This window comes from Hippocampus guttulatus, chromosome 7 (genome assembly GCF_054856545.1).
Source record: "Hippocampus guttulatus isolate MCC_2025c chromosome 7, RoL_Hgut_1.0, whole genome shotgun sequence".
NCBI classification, from domain to species: Eukaryota; Metazoa; Chordata; class Actinopteri; order Syngnathiformes; family Syngnathidae; genus Hippocampus; species Hippocampus guttulatus.
This window is the reverse complement of record NC_141267.1, coordinates 8872290-8887915: the sequence shown is the minus strand read 5'-3', so window position 1 is coordinate 8887915 and position 15626 is coordinate 8872290. Positions and strand designations below refer to the sequence as shown.

Genomic DNA, 15626 nt, shown 5'->3' with positions numbered 1-15626 from the left:
AATTTGGTTATTCAAAATAACTTCATGCAGTCAGGACAAATCCGAGGTGGATTTTTCGAATTTCCCACCATCTTCAAATACAGCATAAGGACACAAAACCAATTTGACAGCCACGGTTCCACCGCATAGACAGACAGAGACGATCTGGTGACGAGCAAGCCACTTTAATCCCTAAGAAATAAGGTTTCTTTCTTGGTTTGAATTACTTTGGAGACAAAGCCAAACATTTTCTCGGTTATGATGGATGGGTGGAGGGTGTTCATGTTTGACGTTTACAGATTTCAATCACAATATGCAAGACCGTTGCTATGTACAAGATGAAAGTGGAAAAAAAGGCGTATCAGTAGTTTAAGATCTCTGCAGCAAAAACGGCTGGAGAAAACAAACATGTAGGTGCCACTTGAGAGTGATCTGTCCAGGAAATCCTATAAAAACGTTTTAAAATAGCCAAGTTTTCAATGTCGATCCAAAAGATGAACTAGAAAAGACACACACTATAATCATACAACATAGAGTTTATACATTGCATCATACCCTCGGGTTCCTATGTTTATACAACAAATTTACTAAAAGTGAATCATTTTAATGAATTTTTCAAATGAAATTTTAGTGAGTAGATCACTCCACATCACTAAAGAATTTTCAACTTAATTCATTTTTTAGCAGTACAAAGCCCTCAACTATATTTATTTTGTGAGGGTAGGAACCCTGAGACATGTTTTACAAGTGAAAACTGGGAGTCACTCAAAGACCGTTGAACAATGGTAATACATACACGGTCTTTTTTGTTCACAACGTATTCTGTGGACTGATTCTGAATGTTTTCCTGTTATATTTCATTCAATATCTAAGACATTTAAATACTGACTTTACCAATAATACATTTTAAACTCATTGCTGCGTTTACCTCTTACACGAAAAAAACACTTGAGTGAAAATTCCTGTTGAAGAACATTTTATGTGTGCAGCTGTTAAAGCCACACTTGGCTCGAAGGAAAAATAGATCCATTTGTTGCTGGTTACTTTGACATGTAGAAAAGAAACTTTTTTGTACAGGACATACGGTACTTGAAACTATCAATACTGGCTTCCTAACACCAATAATGTGAGCCTTCCAATAGTGAACCTTGCAACGAGGTACTGAGTTGATCCCACCCAGAGACAACGCAAAAGCACGGAGTCCAAAATAATACAAAAATTAAAAAAAAAAACTGCCACCACCACAACAAGAACAATAATAATAATAATAATAATAATAATAGCAGAAACAAAATGAGACAAAAAAAAATCCCGTCCTATCTAGCTGCTGCATAAGCGCCACTGCAATTAGATCATGTCAAAAAAGTTCTGTGCATTAAAAGAGTGCTTTCATGTCTTTGAGCGCTGGTGCAACATATTTGTGTCCAATTGCAATTGCAGCACTCTCCACACTTTCCCTCTTTTAGCATCCATCCCATTTGGCGCCGAGTTATGGCGCAGTGGAGCTGTTGTCTAAAACAGAGTCGCCGGCCCCTCGTCCTCAGGGAAATGTGAATGCAGGAGTGTCTCCATGTAGGAGACGTAGCCGCTGCTCGGCATGTAACTGTCTGAAATGTTATGTGAGGGTGGCGCAGGGGATTGCGCTGACAAAAGGGGATCGGAGTTCAGCTGGCACTGGAAAGGGGTGGACTGGGTCATTAGGGTTGGGTCCGAGGCCAAGTTCAAGTCTGTCAGAACATGGGACAGGACACCGCCTGTGTCCATTGGAGTTTCCGGGAGCATCGGAGTAGCACTGGGGGACGCGGACACCGCAGATGATCTCGCACTCATGGAGGAGAGAAATTGTGAGGCTGGAAGTTTACTCGTGCTGCTAAATTGCACTGACGCCGGTGCTGCTACAGGGGTGGTCGGCTGGGGTGAGGATATCGTTGCCATGGGGGCACTGGTGCGTGGGGTACACGCGGAGGGCAGGGCATTGGTGCACGGGGTCGAGGTGGTGGGCAGGCAACGACGCTTGGCTGCTCCGGCTCCGTCGGCTAAGGGAGTCTCCTCCTGGGATGTAGGTATGGCCTAAAACACACACCCACGCAAAATTTATGACACATGGCATCCCTTATCACTTTTGTATACGTTTACGCTCATGAAGAAATTAGAGCAGAGGGGGGCAAAGTACAGTGAGCAAACTATGGCCAGGGGCCACATATTGTCACACCCCTTCATTAATCAAACACTGAATGAGTCACATAATTAGAAATAATAGTAAAATTAAAAACAATTGTTTCATTTAATTAAATCAACTTTTACATACTGTACATTTTTTCCCCCTTTTTACATGACCCAGCCTATCAAATGTTGTCCTTGAGCAGTAAATTTTGCCCAGCCCCGCGAGAGAGCTTTCATCTAAGATAATGTTATTTTTTGAGAGAGAGGCAGATACACCCTATCATAAGTGAAACTTTCAATCATAGGACTGTGAACTACAAACCGTAGGATTGTGGGAGGAAGTCGGAATAACTAATAAAGTAGGAATAACTCAAATATTTTCAAAGGTTCCTACAATTTGCTGAATAATGGAGACATATTGGGCAATTTTTTTTCTGAGATTTCAGGTGACATCATAAAAGCTCTCTGACATTTTACCCTTAAAATACCGTGAGGATAGAGAATTACAGCACACTTGATTGGTTGACAGGTTGAAATCACTCGTTTTAAGCCACCACTGGCTAACGTAGTCATATCTCCCTCTTTCACAGTTGAAGGGTGAGCATTGCGCACAGACCTATTTGTATTCTAACAAAAGTACATTTTACAGATTAAGTCCTCTATAGTTCAAAGACAACAACTGCCCCCAGAGAATACTCACAAGGCGAGTCCGGACCCTCTTGGGCAGTTCCTGGTCCGGCAGATGGATCTCTGAATGCTTCAGCAAGAGCTGACTTTTGTCCTGGAACTCAACCTGCAGATCACAGTTAAAGGGAGTTAATCTGATGACATCTGAAAAATCACTTCAGAGTTATGATACAAAAGTTCTATCAAGAAGTAGGCACCAAATTATCATTACATAATGTGAGCTGGCCTAAAAAAGGTTGATCAGCGAAGCCAAAGAAGTGCAAAAATGCATTTCCTCATTTAATCTCAAAATATATCATCACAGTGAAATGTGTCTGTTCAGTCAGCAACATTAAAAGCCATACAGTGGAAATTAAACATTCAAATGCTTGCCATCATACAATTACGAAACTGACCAACATTTTAAATATACAAATATTGATCAATGTCTTGGATGCTCAGTCCACTATGACTCCAGGAGAGGGTTGGAGTATTTTTTTGGGGGGGGCACTATTGATTTTAGCAAAGTTGTATACAGGGTGGGTATGTGCGCGCTGTCAATGATTGTTCTGCATGGGATGTAGCATCCACAGGCTCAAATGTGTTTCAAAACTTGCCCTAATTTGGGTCTCAGGTGAGTTAGAGCCTCTTCTAGAGGAGACCTATAAGAAGTATGTTAATAGTAAGTATGGTTTAGGGACATTGGAGGAAGCTGGACTATCCGGAGGAACCCTTGCACGCAGTACGTTGGGATTTGAACCATGAATCTCAGAACTGTGAAGCAAAGTGCTTACCACTAATACTTCAATGCTCAACAACAAAAGAGAATATACCGGTACATACTGTTATGCTTGTCATTACAATTTAAAAGAAGAAAAATCTTACGCCACACATCTGGGCCTGGTCATTTGTATGAATAGTAACAGGTGGATTGAATCTTGTGCTTTCTAATGAAAGACTATTTTATTGTTCGGCCTTCCACTAAGTCAGGGGTGTCAAACTCATTTCACATTGTGGGCTGCATAACGGCCTCGGTAGATGTCAAGTGAGCCGGACCATTAAAATGACACCATACTCTGCTACAAATAACTAAAATATCATGTCTTTCCTTTGTTTTGGTATAGTGAAGTACAAGAACATGAGGAAAATGTTGAAATTTAATGAACATATCTTTTACCTAACATTTCGTGAACCACCTGAGATTTCCTTAGACAAATGTGCAATTTACTTTTATCATTGACATATATGCATTGTAATTGGTATTGAAAAATATAACACGATTTATAAAGGATTTTTTTCAACCATTTACACATGTCCATATAAAATCTAAATTTAATCCATGCCTACATTTTACAAACGTAAAGGGAAAACAGTATGCCCCCTAGTGGATAATCCACGAATTGCACCTTATTTAAATGATCCTGTGGGCCTGATCGAAACTCCTCGGGAGCCGGTTCCGGCCCGCGGGCCGGATGTTTGACACACCTGCATTAAATGTTGCTGGCACCTTTACATTCTCAATGACAAATTCAGCATAGCCAAGATAGCATGCTCATTTATATTCACCTGGTAGAGCTTGTGGGTGTGTTGTTTGACAAAGGAAGCATTGAGGTGTTGACCGTCAGTCGTGCTGACCACAATCAACTCCCCCACATCAGGAGGACCGCTACGCAGGCAGTCATGACTCTGAGGAAGAAAGTAGATAGATTAGTGGTCATCTTCCAGAGGACCTTGATTCACTTGCACTGAACTCAGTACAAGTTCGATGCAGTGCAATGTTCTGCTTTTTAGGTCCAATGTTTGCTTTTTTATTTTATTTTTTGCCAAGAGTTAAAACAACACGTTTTCTATTTTAGGAAACTTCAGCTTGTCCCTACGATCTATGGTGTCTGTAAGGCACTCACTGTTATATTTTCCGGGTATATGTTGTCACAATATGAGCCGTCGTCAAAGTTGACCTCGTAGAAGGTTTGCGTTGCCATGCCGATGATGGTACAATGGTAATACCAGCTATCAGTGTTGCGGCCAATTACCCTTTGACCCAGGGTCGGACGTAGGGGCATTTTGGCTGGTGTTCGTGGCTGGAAAAAAAAAAAAAAACATACAATACATTAAAAATACACTCACTCCATTATTGCATTCATTGTCTCCAAGGTATTTCTTCAATGGTTTGATTATACAGTAGTTTTGTTGTGGTGTTTAACTAAACTTTTATTTTGTGTGATATTCGTAACTGTATGAATTTCTGAACGACCTACATTATTTTATCACTTTATAGTACTGTACAAGATTATAACAGGGACATGGAACATAACATTTATTTTTTTATTGTATGGATACATATCGTTTGGTCTCTAGAGTGTATGCCCACCCATCATGTGTGAAATGAGAAGAACCAGGTCAACCTTTATCCACCCATTTCTGAAAATGGGTGGATAAAGGTTGTGAACACAGGTTGTGAATGTTGTGTAACTTCGATCAGGGGTCCGCTTGACTGACTGATACGCTGCACTTATGGAGGAACGGCTGAGGACAGTATGCGGGAGTTAAAGTGGGAAGGGTGGGTTCGAAAGAGGACGCTAAAGGCACGCCCCCAGTATGTGTCTATGGTATACAGTACGTGCATTGTGTACATCATCATCCCTAAAATATACAAGATGTGATTACGATATTGTCAGGAAAAGCTTACGAGAACATCTGAACTTTATTCGGAGTTTATCAGAGGCATTTTAAATGGCGGCACATGTGTGCTGGCTCCCATTTAACGTAAGTTTTGAACACAGCCAGTTATAAGAGGGTGTGTAGTTTGCACACCTAAACAACCACATTATCTCAATTGTGTAATTGTGCATGTTTTTGTCAACATGCTTATGTCACATTAATCGTGGAAACTGTTTAGAAAAATGATTCATCTTGGTCAAATTTTTACATCACAAAAACCTGCCATTTGAACATGAGGCAGGTGTTGATTTTGTTGTACCCAATGTAAATTCCCGCTTGCTCCACAAAGGTCACAATTTACACTGAATGAAATGGTAAATTGCTGCTGGTGATTACGCTTACCTTCAGAGTGATTTTTTTATGCCTGTGACAGGTGACAGACACAATGTAGGGCCAGTCAGCTGGTGTCATGACAACTCCAGCAATTTGGGCACATGTAACGTGGAAAGATGTTGCACAGTTCTCTTCTGAACACTGGATGCATGCACCACGGTTCTTACTGTCACTCTTGCCATGGCAGAACACACATACCTGTGATGAGGACAAAAGACAAAGATAAGAGGAACAATATCTATTCAACCTTTTGGGAGAATCTCTAACTGCCAACATGTGAATTCAAAATAGGGGGAAGTTTTCCCATCTTGACATCCTTTCAGACTTTCATCGCTTGCCCCATCACAGCTCTTGCACACGTTAGCAAGCACCCCTTGGAGAGCATCCATTCTACAATGGCTTCATTTCCTCCTAAATGTGTGAGTGTTAAACCCACCCCAGGTCTACCACAATTCTGGCTTTAGCAGCAATTCGTGTCTACCTGTAATGAGTCCTTATTCCAGGCAAAAACATTTTCCAATCTCGAGAAATCCTTCAGCGCCTTCAATGCTCTTTACCTGCCTCACTTCAGCTGAACAGATATACAACTTTACTTGTACCTCTATCCACATTTAACCAGAGAGCAACACAGAAAAACAAAATGGCAGCATGCAACCAGGTCAAGTGTCAGGTCACACCGAATTGTTTTCAATACAATGCCATGGTATACAACAGTGCACAAACGTGAACCTGAGTAAGAAAGGAGACCCCAAAACAGCGAAAAAAAGGAAATCAGACAGCTGCGTTGAACATTAAATGTGGGAAACATTTTTATTTTACAGTATATAGGGAGAGTCTACTCTTCCCTGCCTGTTTGATATCATCTTGCTCAATAATGTTTTCTATGTTTGTGCATTAACTTACCAGATTTTTCCGTGTTTCTGGAACAGCACTGACGTCTACTGGCTCCCTCTCAATGGCATTGATGAAACGAGCTTCGGCCACAGCAATGGCACAGATGATGTGGACCCACCTGTTTCAAGAGGAGACACACCAATAAAGCTTTAACAACTACCTCTGGTCATACAATAGCGAGGCTCTCCAGTAACTGATGCTAAGATGTGCCAGTAATTTTATACTGCTTGCATGACATTACCCATTTAAATCTAAACGCTGAAATGGCTGACGAATTATATGTTTACATTTTGAAAGATGAGCCAGTTTGACCTTAAAACTGATTATTCCCATTTTCATGATTTCCTATAAAATGCAAACATAATTGGACTTTTATTACTGTCCCCGAATGGACTCATTTCTTTGACCTTAGGCTTTCATTTGTTAAGTGTTTTGTATGTGAAAGTCGTGTTTTTTTTCCTTTTTTTAGATCTGTGTTTTGGCAAGGTGGCTGACCACAACGTACCTGTTATCTACGGTAACCTTCAAAGCTCCTCCCCGCAAGTTGCAGAGGCAACACTCCTGAAAATTATAATACAACGACAGGACAGAAATATGGATTAATCCATATCACTGAAAGTTTCATACATTGGCTTCATCAAGACAGAGTAACACGGGTTTGTGGAAATTTGTTTCAGGAATTAAGCAGAATTTTAGCACATACCACTGCCCAGGCGCCTGCCGCACATCTAGAACATGTCCACTTATTTTGGACTATGTCTGGGTTAACGCCAAAACAACCTGTAAGAGAGAAAAGTAATGTGATTTTGCTGAACGCCCACTTCAGACAACAACTGAGAACAAAAGTAATGCTTTCAATGGTTATTCTGATTTCTTGTTCTCATAACAATAGAAGTGCTGCCTCCCTCCAGCTAAGTCCAGCTCGGCCCTCGAGGGCTAATGTAATGAACGTGCCTTTTTGAAAGCCTTCCTGCACCTTCAGAGATGATAAAAGCTGAGCATTGTTGTGTACTTGTGATACTGACTGAGCCCGGGTGTGTTTGGTCATGCGTGCTTTTTTTGCTGTGTACCAAGGTACGTACGACTCAAGCTGACATCACGTGTCTGCCAAAATCTCTTACAAACGTAAGAAATAACCAGCTACATGGCAGAGATGGTAAAAACTAGAACTAAATCTAGGAAATAAATCTAAATCACTTAGTACAGATGAGGATGAATCACGGGTGGTCCTTCGGGTTGTGTGGAATGCGTTAATACTTACTGGCATGAACCTGCATGTTGCATGAGGAGCAACATATCAAGACGCTGGTTCCATCCTCCCCAATGTAGTTGCTAGTGGGGGGAGGCTCAGTGCTGCCGGTCCCAACACTAAAGCACATCTCGGGGACGATTGGGCGAGTTCGACTTCCATGGCATGGGATTTGGGTGCGCTGGGAGCCGTTGACATTGCTGGGCTCATGGTTTGGCTAAAACGACAGACGGAAAGATCATGTAAACTCGATGTATCACAATGATGCTATTACTTGCTCAAATATCACAATTCCTCAACCTCTGGCTTCACTGAAAGACTAACATTTGTAGAAATACAAGGGTCATTTCATAGTCTAATAATGAATCATTTTTGCTCAAACGGGAGAATGCAATTTCTGGAGAATTTCGTGAGAAGGCTGAGTGTTTCCTACATTGACTTGTTATGATTCTAGGGGCATTTGAAGTGCTCCTTCCATGTTTTTTTAGAAAATTCCACAAAGATGCAAACCACTTGTCAAGTTGCTACTTAAGGTGGACACAAAAATGTGACCACTTCCTCTTCCTATTTCCAGGTCACTAAAACGCTATTGCTATGGCAACACCATGCATTCTTCTTGACTTTGGAGTGATTGATAGGAGCACACAGAGCAAGTGTAATGCACCAGACAATCCTGGGGCATTATACTCCCAAAGTGTGAAAAAGTATTGCAGAAGCAATAGAGACAGAGACAATTTGTAGATCCATGGCTGCAATTTCAAGGATCAGTTTTAAAATTCTGTATGTCTGTTAATTCGGTATTCGTTTTAGTCAATCAAAAAAATGACTAGTTGAGTTCTTCGATCACTCGTACCTACATACCTAGGCTAGATAAAAATCACAATTTTCTATGCTCCAACAACTTCAGTAACCACAGTAAAAGCTAGTACGAGAGTTTGGCACCTTAATATGTAGAATTCTGCGGTGTGTGTGTGTAGGTACCTTTTTATATGGACAGAAGAGGGAGCAGACCGCACAGTGTGGCTGGAGTACTGACACAGCAGAATTGAAAGCTTTCTCAGCCAAGAAGTTGCGGAAGCGATTCTGCCAGAGGTCCTCCTCTTCCTCTGTGCTGCTTTTCTGTGGCACCGGTGAGGAAAGTTCTGACGATAAATGAATGTGACAAAGTTTAGAATTTGAAATCTGTCAGTCAGTCAACAATAAAAGAAATAATTGCATTTCCATTGATAGAAAGTTTATAAGCATTTTTCAGATGCCGGGAAATATCGTTGAACAGCAAGCATTCACAAAGAAAAGCGTTCTGTTTGGGTGTATGGGACAGCACTTGAAATATAATTGGCTGATGACCACAAATAGTGGCTTCACCAACATGCTCCCATAGGTTGAGAATCAATTTTTCGGTGAATCCCCTTGAAGCTACTGATCCAGACAATTTGTCAGCTCTGAACAGGACACAAGAAGATCTCTCAGGTTTCCATTTAATAACACTTTTCTTACACCCGTCATTTTCTCTTTTTCCTTGCCATCCATCGACCCTTCTGGACACCAAAACAAGAAAATGATAAGGCAAGGCCTTAGTGCATTGAACAAGGGTGGGCAATTCATTTTGCAAAAAGGCCACACGAGAAACAGGAACATTTGTCGAGGGCAAAGCAAACATGCCAACCTCAACTTTGCATTATTTCTCTGTATTTTGAACATGCATACTATCTTTGTGTCTTTTTATAATTGGGACATACACTATTGACACAAAATAATAATCAGTCATCAAAATTACATCTTTGATTTTGAAAATGTTAACATTCATTTTTTTACATCAATTGCCAAATCATATTAGTATTTCCTCGTCAGGAATTCCAAATATATTGATAGAGGAAGATTATCGACTGTGATTTATAATGACGCAATGATGAGTTGAAATCCAGTACGTATAGTAGATGAAACTATAGATTTGCATACTGAATTGGATATGTTCTATCCACCATGCAGAAAATAAGAATATTGCTAACATTAACCGTTGCCATTTAAAAAAAATTGGGGGGGCCGGGGGGGGGTTAACGAGATGGGTCGGAAAAGTCTGTAAATGCTGTATTGAAATGGATGAGCAACGGCCGGAGGGAAAATTCAAAGATGGAAAAACTAAGCAAATGGATTGATGTAATCGGTAATCAGTAATCGGGCAAAGCTGCTTTTTGACACCCCAGAGGAGTAACAAGAAAATAAACAGAAATTAAATGAATGGCATGATGATACCTTTGGAACCAGTTGTCTCTTGCTTGACAACTGACAACGGAGATCGCATGGGTGGTTTGGTGAGGGGGTGGCGTCGGCTCTTCTTAACCTCGGTTGTCACCTTCATGCTGGAGTAGCTTGCCTGACAAACTGTTTTCTGTTTCATACGTGACAAACAATAAGCTATCACATTTAAAATTGTGCTCGTGTATAACAAATTATATGATAAATTGAAGGAACTATATATTTTCAAGTTGTAAAGTACCTGGTCGCAACTTATTTCCTCTGTGTCATCTACGATGACAGACCGTGACGCAGCAAACTGTTCAAATGCTTCTTGAAATCCAGTGATGGCGGCATTTTTCGGCTTTATTCCAACGTCGTCTGTCATATTGTCAGTCATGCTCTGCTGTTGGGCCTCTAGATCTGGCCAAGATTAAATTGGGGGGAAAAAAACACATCTCATTTAAGTCTTTGCAAAGAAAAAAATATTAACTCTCCGAATAGCTCTCCAACTCCTTACCCTCTTGAGCGGCATTTTCACTTGCTTTTGAGGCAGCTTCTGCAGCCTCCAGGTCCCTCCGCTCCATGGCTTCGAGGGTCATCATGGCCTCTCTGGCAAGACGCTCCTCTCTCTCCTGCTTCCGCTGGGCTTCCCGCTCTTCTACTTGACGCTGGTATTCAGCAGCATTTAACTCAATGCCCTCTTCTGCTAGCACCTTCACCTCCTCCAGCTTAAGACGGCGGAACTGTTTCATTTTCTGCATGGCCCTGGGAATGTGGGGAGAAAGTCAAACTACATATGCAGACAACTTGACTTGTCCATGCAACAACACCCTTTCAAAATGGAAATATATGTCTCACCTGCGCAGGAGGTTTGCTCTATATGTGACACGATGCTGTCTCCAGCGCTCCAATTCTGGGCTGCTAAGCTCTGTGATCCGACTGTGGTCCAACGCTATGATGTCTTTTCCCTGCTTCCACAAGTCATAACGATCCGGTTGGAGGCAGCGAACAAAAACATCCATGGAGATCTTGACCATATCCTTACGGCAGGTGCACTTGAGGGGGGAAAAAAATGAATCAACCATTTCAGAAACAAGTCCCCGTGGGGTTATGTCACAGCACGCCGTTTGCACTCAAAGTGTCTGAGTCGCTGTAAAGTTTTAAAAAAAGTCTTCTAAATTTGAACAAAAATGACTGTCAATCATCAACGTTGTTTTTGCGACATGCACTTGACGCCTTCAAGAAGACGACGACTTTTCATCCCTATTTGACCTCTGCATTTAACCCATCAGAGTGGTGAACACAGCAAAAACATACTGTGAGTGGAACACACAGCAGCAGCGGGCTAGAAGCGCCCGGGGCACAGTTCAGAGTATCGAGGACAACACATCCATGTGTCTGCTGTTAAAGAGAAGCACGAGACAGGAGTGCTTCACTCTGAGAGTGTAATATCAAAAGGGGGAATTCTAAGATTTGAGAAAAACACCAAATGAGAAATATGATTGGGAGAGAAATGGGCAGGATTAAAACAAGATGGCAGACTAGATGTGGATGAAAATATTTTGTTCCCCGGCTAGCTGTATTACATTCAAGTTGTATCATTTCCTGAGCCATGCAGGGAACTTGTGTTACCTTATCAAACAACAGAATGGGATGCTCGGACCAGGGAAACGATATCCAACCTACATTGCATTTCGGCGCCAATTGACTGGCAGAAACATTAATATACATTGTCGTGTGGATGATGATGAACACTATATGTGAGGGAGGCAGAAAGAGACAAATGAACGTTGTTTCCCTCATTTAGTTGAAACTTCAAGTAAGACTATTAAATGCCTCCCTCTCTGCTCCCCAACACAAAAAGACTCTTACAATATTCTGAAATTGGTATCTATCACTGGCTACAGAAAAACCGGAGCATCCCATACAATTTGCCTCCATTTCAGACATGGTCTACTTGAGTGTGAGTTTGGTATATATCAGTCTGGACTGAGACTGGATTTTAAATTATTTTACCCAAATTATTTAGTTTCCCACTTGGGATAAATTAAATGATAAATCTATATCTAAATCAATGTCACGACCTGTCAGCTCGCCACACCCATCTGACCAACGCCGGAGACAATGAAATGTATACAAGCTGAAGGACAAAATAACCTTTCAACTTTTTGAGTGACAAAGCCACAAGACTCAGCAAGAGCAGGGTTCCCTCAAGACCATATGGTTCAAATGAGGTGATCTCGGGGAAACTGCAAAATTATGCAAATTGCAAATTAAAATAGCTTCAAGTCAGATTTGCAATATACTGAGTTTTATGTGACAAAGGCAGCCTTTGGCCTGTAACACGGTTTACGAGCCTCCACAGTGCAATTCTGATTATTAGTCATTTCCATTTCCACCTTTCCAATAATGCGAGTGAAGAAAAGTCACGAGTTTGATGAAGATCTGGGTGTCATAGTACTGATAAACTGTGAAAACTTTATTGAACAAATACTGTATTGTAATAGATTTTGTTCTATTCTAATTTCCAGTGACACACAAACACGCACATGCGCACACACACACACACACACACACACACACACACACGTTTGCCCCATATGTGTGTGTGTGTGTGTATATTCACAGGTGGTATTTCCGTCCATTCTCCGAGCAACTTATCCTCATAAGGGTCACAGGCGTGCAGACCTAAATACTAAAATATCATCCGTATATCCTTACCTGAGAAGCCGTTTTGCCATAGTCAACCCAACGCAGAGTGGCAAAGTTTGTGGATTCAGCACAGTTGAAGCCATGATTGAAGCCAGCGTGGTAGCCGTAAGGAAAAGTTACCATAAATTCTCCTTCATTCTGAGTTACCTGTTTACACAAACATGTATTTAGAAGAAGTACACAATAATTTGACGAAAAATATAGATAAGTACAGACTCTGAGCTTTGAGGACATCAACAAAGAATGTGATAAATATGACAAATGTCTCTCTATCTCCAATTTTGAAAGTTGCTGCTCACCCTGTCAAAGGGAATGCCGTATTTCTTCAGGATAGACGGAGATATCAAAGTCATCTTGTGACGAAGAAAAGCATCACACCCTTGGGAACTACCAGGGAAGAAACCTGCAAGAGAGCACAAATAATGCAGGGTGTTTCATAATTCTAGATGACTTTACAAAAACTCATATCTGGCAAGGGTATCAAGACAAAACCGGTTTTGCTTAAAAGGTGAACTCTAAGTTTTCTGCTGTCAGCCTTTTGGCATGTCACAATCAATGTTTTCACTTTTTGCGTACAGAATAAGGTTTGGAAAAGATAAGGTGTTTTGGGTCTTAAGCGGTTGATATGAACGAGTCACAGAAATGCGCTCAACAAAGATTTCGTATGGAATTTTAAAAGCAGCCACCAGACAGACGTACCACGCATAAATGGCATGCAATATATAAGGAGGTGTTTGTGCCCCCGAAAAAACGTGGACGCCCACCACCGTCAACTGAAATGATTGAACAAGAATGAAACAAAGAAACCTGAACACATCCAGCGCCCAAAAGTCAATCAGAAAAGCCAGTTGAGAGCTTTGAATCATTGATTTGTATTTGGCAAATGTTTAGGAATATGATAAATATTGCAATATTATGGCTATTGGGATCCCATATTGCATTTTCTTTCATAACGTGCAGACCTACAGCAACCCCCCCCCAATATATATATTTTTTAAAATCCTCGTCTCACCCCTCGGGTGGTGTCCGTCCCTCATTCAGCTCGGGTCCTCTACCAGAGGCCAGGAAGCTTGAGGGTTCTGCGCAGTATCCTTGCTGTTCCCAGCACTGCACATTTCTGGACTGAGATGTCCGATGTTGTTCCCGGGATCTGTTGCAACCACTCATCTAGTTTGGGGGTCACTGCCCCGAGTGCTCTGACCACCACAGGCACGACTGTCACCTTTACCTTCTAGGCTCTCTCCAGCTCCTCTCTGAGCCCTTGGTATTTCTCGAGTTTCTCATGTTCCTTCTTTCTGATGTTTCCATCACTTGGGACCGCTACATCCACTACAACGGCTTTCCTCTGCCCTTTATCTATGATCACGATATCTGGTTGGTTCGCCATTACCATCTTGTCAGTCTGGATCTGGAAGTCCCACAGGATCTTCGCTCTGTCATTCTCCACCACCTTCGGAGGTGTTTCCCATTTTGACCTTGGGGTTTCCAGTCCATACTCCGCACAGATGTTTCGGTAGACTATGCCAGCCACCTGGTTATGGCGTTCCATGTAGGCTTTCCCTGCCAGCATCTTACACCCTGCAGTTATGTGTTGGATCGTCTCAGGTGCCTCTTTTTATATATATATATATATATATATATTCACCGTGGTCATCTTAATCAAATCCTACAAGTCATATCATTTTCATCATTATACAAGTGTTAATTGCATGTGAGATGATATGCAGCTTGGTTTAAATGGTTTTAAAAAAATAATTAATTTTAAAAAAGGGACGGTGGGGGGGAGGGTTCTTGGTACTAAAATGGGAAAACCCTTTTGGCACTGAATGAGTTCTACTTGTTTTTGGATAAGGGAGGTTGGGGTTTGTCCCAAATTCCCACCCATTCTCCCTTTGATATGGCTGTAGTAATCAACACATATTTCATTCTTGGTTCCGCCTTATAAGACAAGACACAGAAAAGGGCCACTAATTGTCTCATGAGCTGCCGACTTGTTGGAGATGGTAAAGGTGAAAAATGTGCTGTCAGAGCCAGACAATTTAACCCAATTAAAACAGTATTAGCTCCACCAGTTATCTGTAGAACATCATTAACTTAAAACATTGTCTTTTTGAGCTTGAAAAGGAAAATTTGTCACATATACCAGTTCGCCATGTCTGCCGACTGATAAAATGTACGTGAAGGAAGAGCAGATGTAAAGAGGAAGAGATAAGAGCAACAACTGTCATGGTGGCAAATGTCGGAAGGCGGTTGAAAGTAACAAGACCATTGTCAGGGACCCATTAGGCAATCCTATGACACTCATAACTGTCTTTTTTAGGACCTCATAAAACGTGAAACAGCCAGAGCGGATGCGGGGTTTAATAGGTCAATGGGTGCTTGTTAAACAATGTTCGTGTTCCTTTCCTCCCACTTTACACATGTTGCCAGCTGCTTTGAAATAAAGAGGAAGGTTGTAATTGGCATCTACCTCAAAGCTCACTTCCAAAAACCTAAACTGAATAGAAAGTTGCAGTGTATCTAATTATTGAGGTTATATTCAGTGCACTGCATTTGTTTTATTTTAAATCTGCTCCATGTGATGGAAAGAGAAAACCTTACATAACAGCAGATGTTATTTACAATAATGCTGAATTGTATCTCTAAAAAGTTATTTCGGTTCGTGAATTTA

The 15626-nt window shown here is 41.3% G+C and overlaps 1 protein-coding gene and 1 long non-coding RNA gene across 4 annotated transcripts in view; one reads left to right on the top strand and one right to left on the bottom strand.

Moving 5' to 3' along the window:
* LOC147202182 (uncharacterized) overlaps window positions 1–9082 on the top strand; it is a 45551-nt gene extending 36469 nt beyond the window's left edge. Inside the window, exons 4-6 of one of the 3 annotated variants that reach the window (XR_015101383.1) lie at window positions 6792–6921; window positions 7226–7273; window positions 8983–9082. This is a non-coding gene — a long non-coding RNA (uncharacterized LOC147202182). The other 2 variants (XR_015101382.1, XR_015101381.1) reach the window with 2 other exon arrangements.
* kdm4b (lysine (K)-specific demethylase 4B) overlaps window positions 149–15626 on the bottom strand; it is a 28821-nt gene continuing 13343 nt past the window's right edge. The window contains exons 7-22 of the mRNA XM_086115657.1: window positions 13255–13358; window positions 12965–13102; window positions 11102–11298; window positions 10761–11008; window positions 10503–10663; window positions 10259–10394; window positions 8987–9147; window positions 8018–8222; window positions 7460–7536; window positions 7262–7317; window positions 6766–6874; window positions 5872–6060; window positions 4713–4889; window positions 4375–4494; window positions 2843–2935; window positions 149–2049 (exon numbers count right to left, since the gene is read on the bottom strand). Of these exons, the coding sequence (XP_085971783.1) occupies window positions 1492–2049; window positions 2843–2935; window positions 4375–4494; window positions 4713–4889; window positions 5872–6060; window positions 6766–6874; window positions 7262–7317; window positions 7460–7536; window positions 8018–8222; window positions 8987–9147; window positions 10259–10394; window positions 10503–10663; window positions 10761–11008; window positions 11102–11298; window positions 12965–13102; window positions 13255–13358 (2729 nt within the window). The 3' untranslated portion in view covers window positions 149–1491. The remainder of the gene's footprint in view (window positions 2050–2842; window positions 2936–4374; window positions 4495–4712; window positions 4890–5871; window positions 6061–6765; window positions 6875–7261; window positions 7318–7459; window positions 7537–8017; window positions 8223–8986; window positions 9148–10258; window positions 10395–10502; window positions 10664–10760; window positions 11009–11101; window positions 11299–12964; window positions 13103–13254; window positions 13359–15626) is intronic.